General features: G+C 37.4%; 1 protein-coding gene across 8 annotated transcripts in view; it reads left to right on the forward strand.

Annotated features, from left to right (window-relative positions):
- Positions 1 to 24,495, forward strand: part of Ric8b (RIC8 guanine nucleotide exchange factor B) — a 106,845-nt gene that overhangs the window by 65,289 nt on the left and 17,061 nt on the right. For all 8 annotated transcript variants that reach the window (XR_007108170.1, XM_047548265.1, XM_047548267.1 and 5 more), the window contains 2 exons: positions 5,399 to 5,543; positions 14,184 to 14,328. Coding sequence is in view for 7 of the 8 variants with exons in the window: in XM_047548265.1 (XP_047404221.1) it covers positions 5,399 to 5,543; positions 14,184 to 14,328 (290 nt within the window). In the remaining variant the exon portion in view is untranslated. The remainder of the gene's footprint in view (positions 1 to 5,398; positions 5,544 to 14,183; positions 14,329 to 24,495) is intronic.

Genomic DNA, 24,495 nt, shown 5'->3' on the forward strand with positions numbered 1-24,495 from the left:
AACGATGACAGCACTTTCCAGTTTCCAATCAGATTCTCATTTTCATCCAAAATTAGCTCCCTATTTCTTCTGAGCCCTGACTAAAATAGAATCTCCCATAACTATATGCTTAGAGCATTCTAGACTTTTTTTTTTGGTACCAGGGATTGAATCCAGGAGCACTTAATTGAGCTACATCCCTAACCCTTTTGATATTTTCTTTTGAAATAGGGTCTTGCTAAGTTGCTTAGGCCTCCTTAAATTGCTGAGGCTGGTAATCCTCCTGCCTCAGCCTCCCAAATGACTGAGATTACAGGCATATGCCACCACGCCCATTCTGAGGCTTTTTAAAAAAACTGCTCCTCCAAACTCATCTCCCAGTTCCAAAGCTGCCTGCATATTTTCATCTCCCAGTTCCAAAGCTGCCTCCACATTTTCAGGTATACTTAGAGTAGCAGTGCCACTTCTGGTACCTGTTTTCTGTATTGTTCTGTTTTTCATTACTATAATGAAATACCTGAGACAGGCTAACTTTATGAAGAAAACTGGTTTATTTAACCCTAGAGGTTCAAGGGCAAGCCACTGGCATTGGCTCAGCTCTGGTGAGAACAAGATATTGTGGCAGAAACATATTCAGGAGAAATAAATCATATCTCAAAACGGAAAGCCAGAGAGTAATCAGAGTTTGTTCTTACACAGCTTGCTCTTGCAAGAGCTTGAGAGTTCCACTGAAGTTACCTTAATCCTTTCTAAGGACAGTTCCCCAGTGACCCAAGGACCTCCCTCTAGGCCCCACTAATTAGATGTCTCACTATTCTCTCAGCACTACCACACTAGGGACTAAGATCGACCTTGGGGTTTTCATTCAGACTGTGCCCAAACTATAGCACAAGGCATAATTCAGAAATCAACTTTCTTCTGAGGAGGATGCCTGTTGACTGTGATGTAACAGATGATTGACTGGGGTGTAGCTCAGTGGTAGAGTGCCCTGTGTTTGATCCCCAGCACCAGAAGAGGGGGAAAAAAAGATAATAGCTGATTAGTTTTGACAATAGTATAAATGAAACTATGGCTAATTAGTTGTTATGGCCAGCAATGAATACCTAATTAAATTCAACTCACATATACCCAAAGAAAATTGGTCTTGAGTATTCTGCATATGGGCAGTTAGAAAACAGATGGTAGAAATTACTGACCCAGGTTGAATTAGTCTTGAGAGGTTAATAGAAGAGATTTGTATTCAATGGATTTCAAAGAAAAACTGAACACAATTATGAAAGAAAAATTTGTTGGAGGGCAGTACTTGGGGAGAAATATATATATAGTTTGGGAGTGGTAGAAAATAGCAACAACAAAATTACATTTAAAGAAAACTTAAGGAACCAAAACAAATAGCTAACAACTTTTACTTGATAACATTTGTAAATATATATTTTGCAATGTGGAACTATGAACACATGCTATGATTATTACCTCTCATCCTTCTAAAAATGGGAGATAAACTCAGTACAGTTGGCACAATCAAATAAGAAATTTTTTGTGCAGTTATTTTGTGCTTAGTGTTGTGCTGTACCCTGCCAGATATATTGAAATATGGATTCTATAACATTTGGATAAAATATTCAATTTTCTGAGATTTAGTTTCCATTTTTTATTTATAGCCATATCTCCAATGCCTCCAAAACCTTCTGATACACGGTAGGCACTGAGCTATAGAAAAAGGGAAGGGTAAGGAAGACTGTTAGTTGAATGAATTAAATAAAATATTCATAAAGGGTCTGGCATGTAGTAGATGCATAGTAAATTGTTACTTGACTTTGTGTCTGTTCTCATTTCCTAGCATAAGTCCTAACTATAGGGAAACCACCTGTTGCAGTTTGGGTATGGTTTGTCCTCCAAGGGGTCATGTGTTGGAAGCTTGGTTCCCACAGTGGTGATGTTGGGAGATGATGTGGATCCTCATGGAGGGGGTTCTTCAGTCATTGGAGGAGTGCCCTCCTGAGGGATTAATGTAGTTCTTGTGGGACCCTTGAGAGTTTGTGAGAGCAAGTTGTTAAAAAGTGAGCCCAAACCCTGAGTTACACTGTAGCTTTCTGTTTCAAGATGTGATTTTTTTTCCCTTCCACACATACCCCTGCCATTGATACTGTTCTCCACCTCACCAAAGCTGTCTTTGATGGGTGCAGCCACACAATCCTGGAATTTGAACCTTTAGAACTATGAACTAAATAAACCTCTTTTCTTCATGAAGTTAGCCCACCTCAGGTATTTCCTTATAGTAATGAAAACAGACTAATATGTCACTTAATAGAAGTTACTGGAATTAATTCATTTTCCCTTCATTCATTAAATATATGTTGAGTGCCTGTAATACTCCAGGCACTGGGAAGAGAGCAGTAAACCAAAGAAAGAAATCCCTGCTCTGTAAATTCTAGATGGAACTTACTTTTGTGGAAGGAGGCAGACAGTAAACCAAAAGTCATATACTATGCCAGGTGGTGGTCAGTGTTATGAGAAAAATTATAGTAGAGGCAGGGACAGGGTGGTAAAGAAGAACATGCAAAAGGTCAGTGGAGGGGTGGTCAGGGAATTATTTTATAAGTGATGTTTGAACAGATACCTTGAAGGAAGTAAGGGAGAAAACCATGCAAGTTTCTAGAAAAATAGTTTCTGGGCTGAGAGAACAGTAAATGCAAGGACCTGAGGTAAGAAAATACTTGGCATGTTTAAGGAATTCAATGGACGTCTGTGTGGCTGTAGTAGCAAATCCAGGAGAATAGTAAAACCAAAGTCAGAGAAGTAGCAGGAAATACAGTGTATGTAACCTCATAAGGGATTATGGGGACCTTACCTTTTTCTATGAGCGATATGGGAAGTCATGGAAACCAGAGAACTCTAAGGAGAGATAAGACCTGACTTTCTAAATTTAGATGGTCCTAGCTGCTGTGTAGAGAATTAATCATAGAGGGAGCAGGATGGAAGTAGAGATCACTTAAAAGGCTGTGATATTAGTCCAGGGGAGAAATATTGATAGCTTGGACTTAGTAGTGAAAAGTAGTTGGATCATGGGTGAGTTTCAGAGGTAGAGCCAACATAATTTGCTAATAGATGAATGTGGGGTTGAAAGAGAGGAGTGAACGATATTTCCAAGGTTTTTGTACTTAGCAATTAGAAGAATGAATTTAACATTTAATGAGATGGAAAACTGTAGGAGAAGCAGGTTTGGTCGAGCATCAAGAGTCCCATTTAGGACATGCTAAATTTGAGAAGCCTATAAATATCTGGAGGTCATAAGCAGAGTAGAATTAATGTTTACTTTGAGTGAGTGTGGATTTTGTCTACCTGTAATTGACTGTGACCTGTCACATGAGGTTAATATTCCTGTCATGTGTGGAATTTTCCATTTGTGGCATCCTTTCAGTGCTCAACAAGTTTTGGATTTGGGAGCACATCAGATTTTCTGGTTAGGGATTTTATACCTATTCAATGGGTATAATAAAATTTCAGTTACATAAAATGATTAAGTTCTAGAGATCTGTTGTATAGTATTGCACTGATAGTTAACAAGACTGAATTATATGCATAAAAATTTACCAGCAGCATTCAAAAAAAAAAAAGGAGAGAAATGTAGAATCATAGGTCCATCAACACTTACTGAATCAGAATCTGCTTTTTAACATCCACAGGTGTTTGGAATGTCCATTACAGACTGAAAGGCACTAGCATAAAGGTTAGAGGGATGTCTTCATGACACTAATTTGCTCTGTAATCAGTCTGTAAGGAAGGTGGTAGCAGCATATGAAATATTGTGTTATGTTGAATATTCTCTGTATAGAGTCATTGAAGATGTAATCTTAAAAAAGAAAGTCAATCTTAATATATAATTTGCCCTCACATTTATCTATTACTTTCCATAGCCCTTTGTAAAATCCTGTAATACATTACTATTCAGTGATTTAAAAAAACCTTGAGGTCAGGAAGATATCAACCTGAAGATATAAATTCAAGAGTCATGAGGAGGTAGAGATCGTATAAAACTATATTGGATGAAATCACCAATAGTCTGAATGAACATAACCAAGAAAAGTTGCTCAAGAACTCAGCCTTTGAATATTCCAACACTTACAAGACAGGAAAAGAGTGTTGATAAAAAGGGCTGAGACAAAGCAACTTGTCATATAGGAGAGCCAGAGAGAAGTATCTGGGTGGACCTTTGGGTGAGTGAGCATAGGAGCAGACATAGTAGGCAAGTGACACTAGCCCTTTGAGGATTGATCTACAAAATAGGGATGAAGGTCATGTTGCTACTTCTTTGCAGGGTTACTACAAGGATTATAAATAATGTATGTATACCTCTGTTACCACAACTAGCATGTAGAAAGTGCCCAATAATTACAGATTATCTCTTACCAAAAATGCTTGGAATTAGGTTGATTTTGAAATATTTGCACACATACATACTGAGATATCTTGGCAGTGGGACTCAAGTCCAAACATGAAATTTATTTATGTTTTTTATGTACCATATACACATAGCCTGAAGGATTTTTTACTTATTTGTTTTGTCACATTTGTTTTTTGCTTTTGGTATGGGGGATTGAACCCAGGAGTACTCTACCACTGGGCTACATCCCCATCCTTTTTAAAATTTTCTTATTTTGAGATGGGGTCTCACTAAGTTGCCCAGGCTGATCTCAAACTTGCAATCCTCCTGCCTCAGCCTCCTGAGTAGCTAGGATTACAGGTGTACACTACCATGCCCATCCTGAAGGTAATTTTATACAATATTTTGTCTATCCATGGTTGACTATAATATGTCACATGAGGTCAATTTTTCTGTCATGGGTGGAATTTTCCATTTGTGGCATCCTCTTGGTGCTCAACAAGTTTTGGATTCAGGAGCACTTCAGATTTTCTTGTTAGGGATGCTTAACCCATAATAGCCATTTTTTTATTATAAACATCAAGAAAGCGTAAGTGTTGTTCTTTTTAGTGAATATTGAAAATGCTTCAGACTTAGAATAATGAAGGAACTAATATGGCTCTGGAGATTAAGGAAGTTTCTGTGGAAGAAAAAGAACCTTCAGAACCTGACTTTGAAATGGATTTTGATAGGGGCAAGAAGCAACATTCCAGGTGCCGAGATGAGTAAAAGTTTAGAAATACCTTCAGGAGAGCCTGGTGATATAGCAGAGATGATTCTGTTCAAATGAAGCCTCATTGTAGACATCAAATTATTTGAGGTTTGTTTTGTTTGTTGTTCAGTTTTATTCGGAAGCTAACCTATATTTATTTATTTTTTCACTCTTATAAAACTAAGCCCAGTAAATATTACAAGACCAACCAATTGCAAGACCAGCCACCCTCAAATACTCAGGTACCCTCAGTTGATGATGGTTTTTTTCATTTGTGCCATCAGGTTTTACCACCATTGAGGGATGTGACAAATCGACCTGAAGTTGGCTCAACTGTGAGAAATAAGCTGGTGCGCCTCATGACACATGTTGACCTTGGAGTCAAGCAAATTGCTGCTGAATTCCTTTTTGTCCTTTGCAAAGAGAGAGGTAGGTTTAACTCTCTTTGCCCCCTGCTTTTTATCTTTTGGAATCAACTTGAGAAATTCTCCTGTTGGTAGTAACCATCATTTTCCATCCTGTCCAGAGCTTACTATCTACTGTTACTAGACGGACTGAGAAAATAATAAAAATTAATAATTTAAAAGCATTTTATAACCTGGGCATGGTAGCACACACACCGTAATCCCAGTTACTTGGGAGGCCGAGGCAGGAGGATCACAAATTAGTGAGACCCTATCTCAAGAAAAGGGCTGGGGGTGTAGCTCAGAGATAAAGTGACCCTGGGTTTAATCCCTAGTACCCAAAAAACAAAAAATAAAAAAGCATTTTATATGCTTCTGAATTCATTAAGACACACACAACAGATGTATTGTCAAACACATACATTTAAACTTTACTTTCTATATCCTAAACCCAAACTTCTTAATATTGATGGGAAAGGAATCTGCAGCCATTATGAAAAGTCTGCATAGTAATTCAGGTGTTACATCATGTACAGTCATGAGAATGGGATCCTAATTAGAATAAGTTATATTCCATGTATGTATAATATATCAAAATACACACTACTGTCCTGTATATCTAAAAAGACCAAATTATTTTAAAAGAGGTTTAAAGAGGAGAAAATTGGAGTTTCCAGAAAATTTCAGCTAATTTCAATGCTCTGTGTCACTTTGGGTTCTTTAAATAAAGGAATCAAGGGTTAAATAATAATAGTAATAATAATTTAAGTGCTGTTCTTTTGATAAACAGACATAGACCTGGGTCAGTTCCTGTATTTAATGCTTCTTGTAGTTAAAGTTTGATTTCTTCACTAAATTCTTCAGTCAATAGTTATTGAATATGAGCTATGTAATATACTAGATAGAAATACAAAAATGCATGAGATATGCCCCTTATCCTTGAGATTACAATAACATAGTGGTAAAGATAAATTTTAAAATAAACTATACTATAATATAATAAATAATAGTTTAAGAGTATACAAAGTGATTATCTCCTGAAGGAGATCTAACCATTAAAAATATTTTGTAAAATTATATGGATTATTTGCTCTACAAAAGACAAGTTCTCCAAAGAACTTTGGCTAAATTGTTCAGGTACTCACATGTATTTCTTTCTTCTAGTCTATAAATATTCTAATATAAAATCCCATCTAAGCAGATTTTTTTGTTCCATTTTTTTTTAAGTACTCAAGTTTTATGAGAGATAATTTAGAGATGAAAAAGTTCACTCTTTTCAAAATCTTAAGTCAACTGTATGTATTTCTAAATTTCATTTCTAACATTGAGCTGAACACTTAAGTTCTATTAAGATGGTGTACTATCATCATGATTGATCATTATCCTCATGGTAGTAAGCATCACTCTTAGGAATTAGAGCGATCATGTGCCTGACAGTCTATGCCTAATTCATTTAATTCTCAGAAGAACCCTCTAAGGTTAATATAATTTCAGATTCTTTTGCTCTTTTGAATAATACTTTTCTTTTGAAAAAGGATTGATATATTGTCTTGGAACAAAGTGATTATCATAATGTCTTGCATATAGTTGTCTGTAAATGTTGACTAAATTGAATCAGTTTTTCTGAGATTAAAAATCTGTTTTTGGACTGGAGTTGTGGTAGAGCACTTGCTTAGCATGTGTGAGGCACTGGATTCAATTCTCAGCACCACATATAAATAAATGAATAAAATAGAAGTCTATCAACATCTAAAAATTTTTTTTAATCTGTTTTTTTAAGTTTGTGTATGTATATAAGTCTAAGGCACTTATATATATACCTGTTAATTGAAAAAGGTTTGTCAGAGCCAGACCTGGTGATGCATGCCTATAATCCAGATGCTTGAGGAGGCTGAGGTAGGCGGAACACAAGTTTAAAGCCAGCCTGGGCAACTTAGTGTGACCCTGTCTCAAAATAAAAAAGGGCTTGTGATGTAGCTCAGTGATAGAGTGCCCCTGGGTTCAGTTCCCTGTGCCATAATAAAAAGGTTTGTCAAATTATTATATATTAGGGACTACGGTTGTGGCTCAGTGGTGGAGCGCTTGCCTAGCATGTGTGAGGCACTGGGCTCGATTCTCAGCACCACATAAAAATAAATAAAGGTATAAAAACACACAAAATCATTATAAAATATTTTTAAAACAATATTATATATTATAAATAATGTGTGATAATATACTATTGATATTGTTACCTCTGAGGAATAAAATTACTGCTGGGTTTTTTCTTTTTCATTTCTCTGTATTATAATTTATAACATGCATTCCTTGTATACTTTATAAAAATCTTTTAAAAGGCAAAAATTAAGCATGTTTCTCCATTGACTTTACTAAATATTACATAGCTAACTGCATAACTAAAAATATATCTAATTATAATCCCCTTACTGATGAGTTAGTGTTGTAGTAAATATGGTATATTCATTTATAAATAAATGTTATTAATTTTTCTTCCATTTGAAATGGTTGGCTTTATTCTCACATGGATCCAGTATCCTAGTTGTAACTTTGAATCCAAAGTAAATCCACATTAGCACAGTAATGTTTTTCATTTGAACTTTGGCAGTTCTATATATAGTTACCTGATTTTCCTTCCAATTCGATTATAAGTTTATAGATATATTATTTTGGAATAAAAATTCACTCATTCAAAAATATTTTTTGAGCTCGACCCTGGGATTTCTGAGGTATAAAAGATAAACAGGGTCTCTGCCCTAATGAGTCACAGACTCAGATGCCTATAGCAGCCAGGCTAGTGATAAAAGGCAGCCAGGTGGACTGATGAATAGAAACTGACACTTTCCAACAACTCACCATTGGAGCAACAGTGGGTTGGGGGTGGGGAGCAAGGAGATACCACAGGAGTGGAAAGTGGATGTTGCATTTCATGTTATTGTTAACATGAACAATCAGATGTGTTACCAGATCTTCCAAGTTTTTCAAGAGAAGGGAGAACACTGGGTTGTTACTGGGCCAAAAAAAAGGTCCATAGTCTACCTTCAACTTAAAAGTCATCAGATTTGTAAAAGTTGGGTTTGGAGTTAGACTACTAAAATGAAATAAATTTCAAATAATTTGTCAGAGTGACTGAACTTTCCTCTTTAGGATATGCATACCTAAGTTTGCAAGTGAAGGAAGGTACTTTGATCAATGCTCAAAGCTCAGACCACAAGGTAGAAACAGTAAACAGTAATCAAAATTGGGTTAGGAACACAAAGAATACATGAAGAAGGAAATTGAAATTGAAACAGGCAAAATCTTATGGAAGACAAGGCACAGAAGGAGCCCTCTAGGTGTCTTAAATACTCATCTGCGCCAGGCAAAGTAGCATCTACAGTCGAAAGTGACCAAAAGTCTAACTTTGTGCCACCAGTTTAACCCTGCCATAACTAAACTTTTAGTATCACTCTGCAGATTGTGTTCTTTCTACAAGGGGGCTAAAGATAGGCCTTACATAGTTTAATCAAAAGAAAATAATTTATAAAATTAGTCCCCTGCTTTGGTGGGGTCCTGCCCGCTACCCTTAACCTATTTGCTAATTTCTAGCATATATGTGAAACATTGTGGTAGGGGCTGAATTACAGAGATAAATTAGACTTGAACTCCCTCAGCATGTAGCCCCACACTTAACAAATTTACTTTAGTCTCCAGTGTCAGAGGAATAGGTGTCTAGCTTGGAGCTAAACAGTCTCTTCCTGTTGATCTTTTCTCTTCCTGTCTTTGCACAAGCCTTGCTTCATCACTTGTTACTCTATTCTTTTTTTTTTTTTTTAACTCTCCCTATGTGCTTTCCTTAAACTATATACATACTTACATCATTGTCCTTCAGATCTTGACATCTTGAAAGACTTACCTGTTTTTCTTTTCAGTGTCCTTACACCTACCCAAGTCTTCAACTTACTGCAAGCAGCAATTTCCAAGTTCATCTTTATCTGCTTATAATCTTAAAACAGTTGACACTGCTGACAACTGACATTGTTTCTATGCTACCACACACTCCTAGATTATCCACTGACCCCCTCTGTTCTTTATTATTTTTTTCAGTCACTTTTGCTGATTTCTGTCTTTTCCATATTTAATTCCTAATTCTTCCTACAGTCATCTTCTGACCCCATTCTCACTTTACTTTGCTCCCTGAGTAATCTTACCTCTCCCTTGGCTTTTGCTTCAACCTTTTTGCTGAATAGCTTCCCAGATCTCTGTCTCCAGCCCCAATCTTTCTCCTGAACTTGTCATGCTTATCCATCTGCTCACTGAACTTCTGCACTTGAGTTTCTCACAGGTACCTCCAACTGATATCCGAAGTCAAGTTCATTATCTCCATTCCCATGTTCCTCAGTGTTTTCTTTATCCTTTGATCACTTTCTCTGTGAAAGGCACCATTGTCTATTTAATTACTACAGACAAAATCCCAGGAGTTACCCCAAATATCTTCTTTACCTGCAGATTAATAAACATATCATATATATTTTACCTCCTAAATACCTCTTTTATTTATTTCTTCCTTTCTGTTCCCACACCACTACCTTGGTGCAGGCCCTTAAAATTATTTTCTTAAACCATTAAAATAAATCTGTTTCTAGTCAGGTTTTCTTCAGTTTATTTTCTATGTGGCTAACAGAGGGACTGATAATCAACAGATATAATCTTGTCATTCCCCCATGTAAAACTTTAAATGATTTCCTGACACCTGCACAGTAAAATACAAATTTTACCTCTGTGACTTACCTATATAGGGTATTTTACAGCTACTGCCATGCTACCCTTCCTGCTTAATCTTACTACGTGCCTTATTTCTTCATGGGATTCCTTCCCCATTTTTGTTATCATGGGGTGAGCTTTACTTTCCTTGAACCTTGAAGACCAGCTTGAGCCTCATCTCTGCAGATTTCTTTCACCATCACAAGCAGAGTAAATCATTCTTTCCTTTGTGCCAGTTTTATTTATCTCTGTTTTTAAAACTTGATATTTGCCACGTTGTCACTCTTTATTGGTTGAGCTTGAATTCCAGACATTGAATCTCTTTAAGTTGGAGATCATGTTGTACTCATCTCTGAAGCCCCCATGCTTAACAAAGAACCTTACAGAAAGTAAGTGCTCCATAAATGTTTAATAAAAGAGCATTATATATGCTTTCTATAAATCCAGTCTAGTGAATGTGCCATCTTATGTATTTCTCCATATAACAAAAAATAACTTCATTATACCGTTCCCCGAGAGAGGAGTGTGCCAAATAATATGGCATCCTGACTGAAGGAATGATTAGGGAGTGTGGAAGTCAGAGAATGTCTTTGCCAAAGGATCCAAAGAAATGGGAAATAACTGGTAGGGACAGAAAAAAAGACTAATTCAAGATGTGAAAAGTCCACAGTGTATGAGATAAGTTGGGAAAAGAAGGCAAAGGCCACCAAATGAAAAGCCCTTTTTAGACCCCATTTTGGAATTCGAGTTTAACCCTTGGTGGAAGGAATCATAGTTCTCTTTTACAAAGACGTCTTGGGCAGTTATGTAGAATAAGGAATAGAAAAATGTGACTCTGGAATAAGGACACTAGTTAGGAAACTACTAGTATGGATTTCTAAAAGTTGTATTTGACCAGAAAGAAAAGGGTGTGTACAGAGAAGGGAGAAGGATGTCTGGTTAGATCTGGTTTTGCCACGTTCTTCTTGACTGCCCTGGTTTCTCTGCTCTGTTCAGAGAGCGCCCTCTAGCATCCTGGTAAAGGAGTGGTAAAGTGCTACTTGAAACTTTCTGCCTGAATGCTGAATTATTCAGCAACATTTTTACCTAACTACATGGATAATTATTATGACAGAGAACGTGTGTGTGTGAGAGAGAGAGAGAGAGAGAGAGAGAGAGAGAGAGAGAGAGAGAAACGTTAGAACCACCAGAAAATCTTCTGTCTTAGCAGCTTACCTTAACATCCAAGGTCAGTCACTTTTCCTTTTCTACTTTCCCAACATCAAATAGGATATTATTTGGTGTATTTGAAAATAAAATAAAAAGTAACTTCAAACACTCCCCCAGTGCTTCTCAGGGAGGATTTTGCATTCCATTTGTCTGCCTTTTTCTAACTCCCTTCAGATATTTTACTTCTTTAGCAAAAGTTCATTTGCCTTTAAAACTACTGGCTGCAGCCTTAATTATTTTGAAGGCAAAGTGTGTCTTAAATCATCTTTGTAACCCACACTGCCTGTCACAGAGTTGGCACATGTTTGTTCCAGTAAAAGAACAGTAAATATTTTCATAAAAATGTCAGGCATTTTTACTGTTAACTAACTTTCAGAAGGATTTTCTGCATAAGAGCAGTTATTTGGTATTAAATTTACTTCTGTTTAGTCTGTTTTGGCTTTCATCACGTTTGTGTTCATTAACTATTTTAATCTTTAGCCAAATGCTTTATGTCATTTTAAATTGCTGTTAGTTTTTAAGTATATTCATTGAAACCATTTATTCACATTGCCACAATTTAGACTTTAATGATTTCAGTGAATATTATTTTTCTGGAAGCACTGAACATACTTATTTATTTTCAACAATAATAATAAGCCTGGGGCTAGGGGTATAGCTTAGTGGTAGAACATATGCTTAACATGCACAGGGCCCTGAATTCAGCACAAAAAAAAAAAAAAAAGAAAGAAAAGAAAATAAGCCTTATCAGCAGTGCTTGCAATGAGAGCATCAGTGCTGCATGGGTTTAAATCTGTGATCTGTATCCTCAGTGGCTTTGTGTCTGACCATGCATTAAATTCATGTCTGACCTCCAAGAATATTAAAAAATGCCTGTATACACTGAACATTGATTTCTTTCCCTAGTTTAATAATTCATTAATTTATCTAAATCACTGTATCATGGGGACCCACTGTCACAAGAGGGGGCACATCAGATTTCTTCAGGGGGCTTTTAGGTTACATGATCCCTCTTTAAATTCTAATACAATCCTATCTAGCACCCACTGAGAGTTATCATCAAAGAGACCACAGTTACCAATAGCTTTTAAGATTAAAAATAACTAGTAAATCTCATTTAGTGTACTTATATTATTAAGCCATGTTTTCTTTTGCACAAATATCATGAGTTTGCTACATTCTTTGAATTTTATTTTATTTGTCCCCAGAGTACCTAATTTCAGTGTCTTAGAAGGTACCCTTTAGGTCAAAAATTTAACAAACTATCCTGGAATACTCATCATGTCCATGCCCTTCATGATTTCATACTCTGATCACATATAGCCCCTTTTCTTACCCATCTGTTTCTCTACCCACTACCCTTTTTAGACCCCAAAAGTTATTTTAATTGCCCTCCACTGACTGTTTTCCAGCTTTATTTGTCTTTTTTGAGAAAAGTGACCTGAATTACAGTAATATTTCAGATGTAGATTAAACTATGGCTTTATACATAATTAAGATCTGTGGTGTTTTGTTTTCTACTTCTGTCCTTGGGGTGACATTTTATCTACATTCTTTTGAAGATCTTAAGTAAATTTTGTCCATTTTTATCTTTTGATTAAATTATACTAGTATTCACCTTGAAATTGTACCTGAAGAAAAGGAAGGTACTCCTAAATAAATGGCTAATTATTTCTTAGGTTCTTTTTTACAAAAGTATTTAGAAATACTTTCTCTCTCTCTCTCTCTCTCTCTCTCTCTCTCTCTCTCTCTCTCTCTCCCTCCCTCTCTCACACACACACACACACACACACACACACACACGTGTGCACACAAGCACACACAATCCCAGTAGTACAGGGTTTCTTTGCAAAAGTTAGATTTGTCAGCTTGTTTTAGAGATACTATCACACACGATTGGCAAGGTGATACTTATAGAAGACCTGCACCAGATGCTTCTTTAGCTGTTTTTTTGTTTTTTTGTTTTGTGAGCAGTGGGGTGGGGGGGAGTGTCCTGAAATAATTCTTTTACCCACTATTATCAGAGAAAAGAATTAATGTAACCAGATACTTTTCTAAATCCCTTGCAGGTATTAACTTGTGGAGTAGATGGTTGTTATTCCATATCTATAGATTAGAAAACTGGGATAGAGTTGCAGAATATCTTACCCAAGGTCAACTAAGTGATAGAGTCCTTATTGGAACCTCACCTCTCTGGCTCTGGGCCTATCTTCTCAGTGGGCTTCATGTATTTACATATTGTTGCTTTTTTTTTTTTTTATAGTAGTAAGTTAAACTAACTTACTTACTAATACCCTTAAATTTTCTTATTTCTTATACCTTTTACCTCTGATTCTTACAAAGCGTAAGATTTTACATTACATATCATATTGGCAAAATTCAAATTTGACCTTTCTTATCTCTAGTTTCTTGTGATTTCTCTGAAACTGAACTTTAGAAATGTAAAATTTAAGATTAGAAACTTTAGTATTGAAACATGGCCCTTACCAGTGACCTGGCAGTCACAGAGCCTGCACTTCTGCCAAAAGTGTGTTTGGAACAGCTGTTTAAGTTTCTGATTCCCAAAAAAGGCTGTTAGTCCTTAAAGCATATAAAAGAATCTGTAGGAAGTTTGGCATAGCCACTTTCACAAACCTCCCTGCATTGGTCGGTGAGTGGTTGATGATGATGCTGAGCACCCGGAAACGCCTGTCTAAAACCCTGTTCTATTTTACAGTGGATAGCCTGCTGAAATACACTGGCTATGGGAACGCCGCAGGACTGTTGGCGGCCAGGGGCCTCTTGGCTGGAGGAAGAGGAGATAATTGGTACTCAGAGGACGAGGACACAGACACTGAAGAATACAAAAATGCAAAACCAAAGTATAGTATCAAGTTTCTTTTCATCTAACTATAGCTGTGCCTATGAGTTGGTTATTTACCTCTCACTTTCTTTGTCTTTCATTTTCTAGTGATTCTTTTCTCTTGTGGATTTGGAAGCTTTCCTTTTAATGGTGTTTTTAGAGGCAGTTTCATAGCTAGTGTCTTAGAGAATGACTTAAAGTGATTGAGGAAGGATAATATTGCAAGAAATGTTCTGTCCCATGATGTTTTCAACATGTTCATTGTCCTCTCTCAAGTACTAAGAGAGCTGGTGATTTTAGAAGTCTATCATCTACTAAAAACATGACTGCTTATTATTTTCCTTCCCTTTCCATAGGAGATTTTATATGGTCTAACCAAGACCAAATATTTAACTTGGTTACTTGATATTTCAGTCTTTCTCAGAAATCTAAATGTTAGTTCCATACATTATGATCAACTCCCTTACAGAAGAACTCTTACAAGTCAAAAAATATTGCAACAAAGCATATTACTATCCAAAGGAAAAAGTCTGGCTCCACATTGAATTTTAATCAAACGTACACTTAAGGATCAATTTTTAACAAGTGTTATCAGTGCACTGAAAAGGCAAACCTGAAACTATGAAGTCAAAGTCAGTGCTTACAAATTAAAATCACTAATTCTCCCCACCCCCAACCCCGACAAACCACCTGTCCTTCCTTCTGCTCCCTCCCCATCCTTTTCATTCCCCCCAACCTCTGTCTCAGATAATTTTTTTAGTTTCCATTCATTAGTAATTATTTGAGCAGTTTTTGCTGGATTCCATTACTGAACATTAAGAAGGTGCCCTTCCCTTTTGGCATTATCAGTAATGTTGAGATATTGTTTTCTATTGATAGTCTTCTGTAGTATGAAGTGATCAAGTATCAATGATCACAATCTGAAAATTTTGGTTTGGAGGGGTTTGTTTTGTTTGGGGGGGTTTACATTCAGATTATGCCCTGTTGACATAAAAGTAACAGGTTGTCAGAAGAGGAAAGAAGTGACCATTCCCTATAGAATAGTAAGATAAGTGACCTATTTCTTGCCAAATCAGGTCTGAGTAGGTAGTGTTGCTTTTAGCATTCCCAGTGCTATCTCTCATCCTCCACAGGATCTTACAGAATGTGTCTTAGGGAAAAAGTCTCTTTATACAGCGGAAGCTAGCAGTGACTGTAAACGGTACTTCTTAAGACTGCCACTATTTAGATGCTATAGATTGGGCGTCTCTGTCAAATATTACAAGTTCAGATAGAGGAATTATTCTTTATTTCTCTAAGTCATCATGCTAAGTTAGTCATACTAGCTCTTGGTTTTTCCATTCCATTAATTATGCTTCCATAGCAATTAAATGTTTTTATCTCTTCATTTGACATGTAAAAACACCCTACTTGAAAAGTCACCCCCCAACACTTTTTTTTTTTTCCCCTGAGATGGGGTCTCACTATGTTGCCCAGGCTGATCTCAAACCTGTGAGTTCTAGCAATCCTTTTGCCTCAGCCTCTTGAGTATCTGGGATTATAGGTGTGTGCCACCATACCCATCTAAACATCTCATATTTTAAATGAGGTGATTACCGTAGGCTTTCATTGACTCCCAGGGCATGTGGACAGTCAGCTAAGGCAGAAAACTCAAAGAGTACTCATGGTTGGTTCATAGCTTTGCATCTCAGTGTGTATTATCTGTTTTATTTGGTGGATAACTTTTATAATACTCATGGTCATATACTTAGCAAGCTCCATAATGCTACTGTAGTAAGAAGGAGCTCAGAGAGAACACAGGAGCGCTGGGTCTCTCCTAATAGTATAGGAAATAGAATTGACATAGAAGATTTCACTAGAGCACCTTCTGTCTAAATCAATAACTGATGTTTAATATTGTTAATATTTTGGCTCTGTTATGGGAAGACTCTGTACTGGAGCTTTACATCTTAACTGGAATCATTTTCAGCCTTTGAACTTGGTTTATGCTGTTCATAGAAGTGGTGTTATCGTATGATTAGAATGATCACCATTGTCAAATATTGTGTCTTTTAAATATTGATTATTACAAATATAAATGTTTTTCACGTAGCATCACATCTTCCCTCTTCAGGTAGATTTGCATCTATTTTTCTCTTAATTGTTCTTCTTTAAGGTGAAAAGTGTGGTGGAATCTTTACTGTATTACTCCTTCAGTGGTCCTTGTGGAAGTGGTGGCAAACACAGTACTTCGTAAGCAGGATGACCTTTTGTACTTTAGGAGCAATCTACAGAACTTAAAGAACTTGTTATGAAAACTTCTTACTAATCTAGTCAAGCTTAAAAAGTTGGCATCTGAGAGGATTGCCTTTTCTCCTACCCCGATTACCTTTCACCAGTCAGAGTTCCCAAGATCCAGTTTGCTTTTCTTATGATACATTTATTCACAACAGTTGCTAGTATTGGCAGAAGCAGAGAAATTATTCTTCATCCAGTTGGCCCTAGTCCTGTTGTCAAAAATGTAAGTGGCTTCTGATTAATGCACCAAGGTAACCTGTAATCCTTTATTGGAATCTGAAACTGAGAATTGCATGGAGCTTACATTCAGGCTATGAGAGACAGTTAATATCACAGCAATTCTTTTTATGTCAAAGTAAATGTATTTAATGGACTGGAAATGACTTTCTGCAGTTTGCACATTTAGACAAAATAGAATTAAGTTATATGCCACATAGGTTTTTGGTGTATGTCTGTCTAGCCAGGTTTGTTACATTTTCAGATGAAGTTTGGTCCTTTATCAAAGGGCAACCAAATGTCTAAATTCTTTTAAACCTATTTTTTCTATGTCTCTGAGCATGGAGACCCCTTAACTTTATAGATAAAAATAAAAGAATGACACATTACCTTCTGACTAACATGGCTTTATATCATTCTAAACATCAATTGAATGTTGTGTGCTTGACATTTGTCTCATTTTAGAACAGTGGCTTTCAGATTGGGTACACAATGTCTGAGGCCTAAAGAGATGTCTTTATGGAGGGGGAAACGGGGTAGCCAAAAGTGGGCAAACTCCCTAGGATACCTCTGACGTTCTTCACACTCCACATTAGTTCATAATTATGTCCAAAGCTTAAAATCATTGTACTAAGCAAACTCAGGGGCATTTCCTTCTTGACTGTTTATCTTAGCTGTAGCTGTGGCAGCAGCTGAACAGCTAGTTTCTTAAGCATAAGGCGAGATCCTTTTTTTTCCTTTTGTCAAGATTTTGTTGTGCTGCTTAAATCAAGTTCTAATATAGTTGTCTCATTATATTTGGGTTATATAAATAATTCCTTTGTTTTTAATGTTTCTTGAAATATGTGAACCAAAAACCATGATTTCTCTCTTTGTCCAGTTTGGGCTGTGATGGTATAATTGATATATAATGGGGTTTAATTAGCCTCTCTAGGAACTGGGGTTTATTACTGTAAGCATTCATGAAGCACATCTAAATTCAGATCACTGAAAGACCAGAGTTGAAAATAAAATCATTGCCACTTCTTCCATTGCACACCAGCTCCAAAAGTTTACCCCTTTGTAATTGTTGCAATAATATCAATTTTGTACTTTCAAATTTGAACTCAGTTTTCCCTCATATTATAATCTGGATTAAGACCATCAAGAGGCCAGGTGTATTAGCTGAACTACAGTGCTGAGCTTTGCTCCAGCTTCCATTTTCTGTAGCTTCACAGCCATCAGTTTTCTAGACCCTTTATAGAAAAGTAGCACTCCTAATCAAATAGCCTAACAGGAAATATTTTAAAAGTAGTATAATTTTTAAAAAAATTTTTTTAGTTGTAGATGGCCACTATACCTTTATTTTATTTATTTGTATGTGGTACCAAAGATCTGACCCAGTGCCTCACATGTGCTAGGCTAGTGCTCTACCACTGAGCCACAAGCCCAGCCCTGTAAAGTACTATAATTTAAAAAGACATTTTGGAGCTTTCTCTTCTTGCATACATGCATCTTGATATTCATGTAAATGTATTCAATATTTATGTTTGTGTGGCTGATACATGGTAAACATTTAATAAATACTTGACAAATAAAAGAATGACACCACATTACCTAGTACTTTCCATTGCTAATCTAATGCAAAGACTTGGATTAGGATGTGGTTTCATAATTTATCCTACTTCTTTAATGTGGAATTAGTGTTAACATTTATACACTAATTCTGAAACTACTTGAGACATTTTTAGGAACTTGTATCTCTTCACAACATCTTATATGTGAATTTAATTATACCAAACTCCACAAAACCCCTAGTCGTTGTGTGGTTTCTTTAGTGAATAAAGATTATATACACATGTCTCCATAGTGATAATTAAATGGAATAAATCACTTCCTGGATCATCTGAAGTCTTCATTTCTTATTTCTCAGCATGTGCCTCAACTACGATAATAATAGCTGGTATTTATTGATTGCTTAATATGTGTCAAGCACTATTCTAAAACCTTCACAAATATTATCTCATCTTCACAACAACCTGTTGAGGTAGAGTTATTCCCATTTTACAGGTGAGCTCAGTGAAGTCAAGTAACTTGTTCAGGACAGACAGTCCATACATGTCAGTCAGCCTGACTCCAGAGCTTGTGGTGTTTGAGGGATTCTACTGTTTTTTGAGGTAGGCGGAGCACATTTTATTGTGTTCTTTACTTTGCCTTTTTATTTCGGGGGTAAAGTATACGTAACATAAGATTTCCCAATCATTACCACTGTCCATCTCCAGAACTTTCTCATCTTCCCCAGTGAAGTTCTCCCGCCTTCTAGCCTCTGGTAAGCACCATTCTTTTCGGTCTCCCTGAAATCTGGAATCCTAATGTACATGGACTCATAATTGTTCTTTTGTGACTGGCTAACTTAGAACAATGTCTTCAAGATTCACCCATATTGTAGAATGTGTCAAATTTTCCTTCCATTTTAAGACTGAATAGTATTCCATTCTGTGTGTACACCACATTGTGTTTATCCATTCATCATCAACAGACACTTGGGTTGCTTTCACCTTTTGACTGTGATGAATAATGCTGCTGAACATGAGTGTACCAACATCCATTCAGGTCCCTGGTCACTTCTTTTGGATCAATACGCAGAAGTGGAATTGCTGGATCATCTGGTAGTTGTATGCTTAATTTCTTAAGAAACAGCCACACCATTACACAGCAGCTGCAGCCATTTTACATTCCCACCAAGGGCTCGGGACTTCCCTTATTTCTGCTTCCTCACAGCATTTGCTGTGTTCTGGAGGGGAGTGAGTATGTGTGTTCTCAATAATAACTATCCGAGTAGGTGTGAAGTCAGAGCTGTGGTTTAACTCCTACTGAGTTCTGCCTCCAAGCCCTTCAAAGGGAGATGTGTTTTACCTTCATTATAGCTTCCCTGTACTTTGACATAATCAAAACAGAAAACAAGAGAAAGTAAATGGGTCTTTATATACCCTGATATCCCTGAAAACACAAAGTTCTATTTGATTCATTCAAATTCTGTAAATATGCATATGTATCTGTCAGATAGTTCTGACTGTATCTTCATCATACTCAGAATTTAGTCACCCCTTATTGTCAGTACTGCTACCAAGCTAAAATTTTATCACTCTCCAGGATCTTTTTAATAGCCTTCTAATTGGTCTTGGGTTTTTGTTCGGTTTATTTTGAACCCAGGGGCTCTCTGTTACTGTGCCAAATCCCTGGCCCTTCTTATTTTTTTATTATTATTATTATTATTTATTTATTTATTTATTTTAATTTTGAGTTGGGATCTTCCCATATTGCTGAGCCTGACTTCAAACTTGCAGTCCTGTTGGTTCAGCCTTCCCAGTATGCACCACTGCTGGCTTGTTTTTTGTCTGCAGTGCTGGGAATTGAACCTAGGCTTCACATATGCTGGGCAAGCCCTCTACCACTGAGCTATATCCCAGCCCCCCAACTGGTCTTGTTGATTCTATCTGTGACCTTTTTTTGGAGGGGGGGGGGACTGCAGATTGAACTCAGGGGCACTCGACCACTGAGCCACTTCCCAGCCCTATTTTGTATTTTATTTGGATACAGGGTCTCACTGAGTTGCTTAGCACCTCACTGTTGCTGAGGCTGACTTTGAACTTGTGATCCTCCTGCCTCAGCCTCCCAAGCTGCTGGGATCACAGGCCTATGCCACCATGCCCGGCTCTCTGTGACCTTCTTCATTTTGTTTTCAACACAGTAGTCATTGTGATCCTTAGAAAATATATATCAGACTGTATTAACTGCTGAAAACCCTACCATGGCTAAGAACCAAAGTCCTGGCCATGCTCAGCCATACTCGGTTCTTCTCTTGCTGTGCCCTCACCACACCAAGCTCTTCACAGTTCGTTAAACACTCCAGACACACTCCTGTCCCTCCTGTTCGAGGTCTTTGCCTTCAGGGTCCTTCTGCCTGGGATGCTGCTGGGTCCTATTGCCTCCCCTCCTTGAAGTCTGTGCTCAGATATCAGCTTCTTATTAAGGGTAGCAGCACTCCTGCCTGGACCACTTCACCCCATGCCTGTGTTGCTCTTCTCTCACAGCACTTACCATCTCCTACCATACCATAAGCTTCCTTATTCATTCACTGTTGTTTCCTCCACTAGAATGTAAACTCCATGAGGAAAGAGGGTTTGGTTTGTTTGCATCTGTTTTTCTTCATTAAGATGTCCTTCAGAATAATGCCTGGCACACAGTAGGTACTCAATAAATTTTTGTTGAATTAATTCATTTTTTTTTAATTGTTAAATAAGTTACTTTTTTGAGTTGGTCAGCCCCTCCTCAGCATTAGGATTCTGTGATGATCGAGTTTCCTACCTTCACCAAGCCCCATGTCTGGTTATGGAGAGGGAGCCAGGCAATGGAATTCAAGAAAAACAGGATATGGTTAATGACTGTGTTGTTATTCAGTGGGGGAATATTCTGTGGAGTGTCCTGGAAGGGCATTTTTGCTTCATTCCCATATAATGTCTCCTTTCCAACCCCACCTGCTTCCTTCTTCCCTGGTCAGGACTTACAAAATACCATTTACCCAAAACCCTGACCTGTTTCCTAAAAGTTGTAAATTGTCAGTACATAGGCTGGATTTAGCTCACGTAAACATGTTTTGTTTGGCTTACCCATTTAGTGTTGGTTATGTGGTTTTGGTTTTTGCTTTTTATTTTACATAGTGTTTCTTAAGATAATTTAATTATTTGCCAACATTTAGAATTCAAATATTTTGGATGAAAATGTGGATTTCTAGCTTTGTTGGAAAAATTGGCAGTTCCGATAGGGCCTGTGTCCTCACAGAGCAACCAACCGCTGGAATTGAGTAGCTGCAGCCCCCTTCATATCAGGCACAGATTCCTTTAGCTTCACAGCCTCTCTCTTCACTTTCATCTTACCTGCTTTGTCCCTGTAGGGATTTGACTTTAGAGCTGCTTCTTTTACCAGAATGCTCTGAGTAAAATTTAATCTACATTTTAGAAATTGAAGTTAGCTTTCATGTAGCTAAGGGGATTTCCCCCGGCCCCCCAGTGCTGGGAATAGAACCAGGGCCTCAAGTTTGCTAGGAAAAGTGCTTTATCACACTGTTGAGTACCACAACAGCCCTTTGAGAGAACTTTTAATGGCTTTTTGTTGTTGTTGTTGTTGAATGATCTAGTACTGTTGCTGTTGGCCAAAAATGGAAACAATGTGAAGAAAGTGGAAGATTAGAAATGTTTTTCAGCTTGTACACATCCATTCCTCTGCTCAGACTTTTTTATGTCTTAATCCTTTTGTCTCTAGGCCCATAGCTGCTATCAGTTCATACAGTGGTTTAACATAATAATAAAAAATGCATGATGAAGTGTCCAAACATAGGAATTTAGATATTTCCTGTCACCTAATTGGAAGACATTAATAATCACAGGATTAGAGTGCTAGGAGGATGGAGAGGGGAGCAGAGACAGGGAGGGAGAAGTTATGATAAATAAAAATACAATCAAATGTCCACCACAGTCAGTGCTTTAAAGGCTGTGTCCAAGACTCACTCTTAGAACAAAATAAAAGTAACCCTAGGATTTAATAGAGCTAAGATTTTGAAACCTACACAGTTAAACTTCAGACTACTATGGGAGGTTGTTAAGGTGCCAGGTGTTTGTTCATCTGACAGTAGTGTTTTATGAAATCTCACATCATAGTTGTCATGGTGACTTTCATGTGCTTTCCTTTTCTGGGTAGGGACACTACAGGAGACTGACTTGAAGGAGGGTGGGGCAGGAGGACAGAAAGAACTGTCTGTCTCCAGCTACAGGACAGTGGCATTTCCCTATAAGAGAGTGGCACAGTTGAGTGCCCTGACTTGTTTTCTGTGGCTTTGTCTGCATTCTATCAAGAGGGTAAAATGTCTTTTTAAAGGAAAAAGTGAAACATGGATCCCTGAAGTGACTTTGGAGAAGTTGGAATGTTTTACTGCATGGATAGAAGATGAGATTTTACTCTGTAAGAATGAGTTTGTGACTGCTGTGCTTAAGCTCTTACTAGCAAACGATTTCAGAGCAAGCCATGAAGTCATTTTATCAGCTAGGAGACTTAAAGTCAGCTATAGAAAATAGACATCATTTCCACTAAACTAAGAAACCAAGAAAAGAACCAGCATGTTCTAATCTAAGAATTAATATCTGACTGTGTGGTGTGGTGACCACAATACCACAGGGCTTACCAGTACATCCTCCTGATAAGTTGTCCCTGATGTTTTGTGCTGATGTCATATTCAAAACAGTCTACAGATCTAATTTTTCAAATCATACCTCCATTAAATTTGAGGAGAGAAACCTTCTCTCAAGTGACAATTGAGCATGATCTCCATAGTTAATATATATATACCTTCCCTTGTACTTTATTCCAAGACCTGGTTTCCTTCATCTGTTTGGGAAGTGGTCTGTGTATGTAATAAGTACATTTATTCATGTATTAAGACAAGTAGTTTTTTCCTAACTTAGCAGGTAGCAAAGGAGAAACCAGTGAAAACAAATGACTTCTTGTCATATGCCTGAGGAAATAATGGATGGGTGGTCATGTTGTATTTTCAGTGTGGCATCTGGATATATCTCCATAGTTCTCAAAACCCTTGTCCAGATTTTTGGGAAATACAGTGACCATTCAGCATTGTTTATTGATGGCCTCTAACTAGAGGTCTTTTTCTCTTTTACGAGCACCTGAAAAAAGAAGAGGAATTAGTAGCACACAGTGGGTGTGTGCACAGGCACTGTAGCCCAGTGGCTCCTAACCTCATTGTTTGTCAGAATCACCTAGAAAACTTTGGTGCACACACATGCACATACACAGATTTAGTTGATCTAAGGTGAATCTCAGACTTTTTCTTTGAAGTTCCCAAGTGATTCCAGTGTACATCTGCCCAAGCTAAGAATTAGTGACTAGCCTGTGGGTTTTTAGGTTTCCCAGAGCCCTAGCATTCCTGAAGTGCCTAGAGGATACCTTAAGAGGAAGCAAGCAGGGGAGGACAAACTAGGGGCCGTAGACCTCACTCTCCTCAGCTGCCCTCTTTCCCCCTTTTGCCTAAACAATTCTGCTTTTTTTTTCTGTATTAAATATTGAGTTTCTAAGGGGAACAAGTTTTTTAACCACAGCTCTAGACATATATGTCCTATGCAAGAATGACAACACGCATTTTAACTCTGGTTTTCAAGGATGGTGAGCACTAAGCTTTCCACCAAAATTTGTATATTATGTAGCCTCCGAGTAATGTAGAAAAAGAAAGGAAATCCAAGGTAATGATAATATCCCATGAGCTAGGCTTTACTTCAAATGAGCTGAGCCCTGGTCAGTGAAGGAAGTGACCTGTCCAAGCAGAAGTCTCAAATGGGGGCTGCGTGTGGGCTTCCAGAGGATCTGGTTGATAACAGCATCTTTGTTTTGGCTTGCATAATGTCTTTTAAAATTCAGACTGGCACTGTTCTCAAGTTTACTCCAGTCTACAGCACTCCACATGGCTCATTCATTTGCTTATCCTGAAGGGCTGACCTCTGAAAACTTTGGTGTTTCTAGACCCTAGAAAACAATTTATCAGTTTGCTATTTGCAGGGATTGATCAACTCTAGAAGCTGAGGTAGGAAGGATCACAAATTTAAGACCAGCCTCAGCAATGTAGTGAGACCCTGTATCAAAATAAAAATTA

Source organism: Sciurus carolinensis, chromosome 4 (assembly GCF_902686445.1).
Source record: "Sciurus carolinensis chromosome 4, mSciCar1.2, whole genome shotgun sequence".
NCBI classification, from domain to species: Eukaryota; Metazoa; Chordata; class Mammalia; order Rodentia; family Sciuridae; genus Sciurus; species Sciurus carolinensis.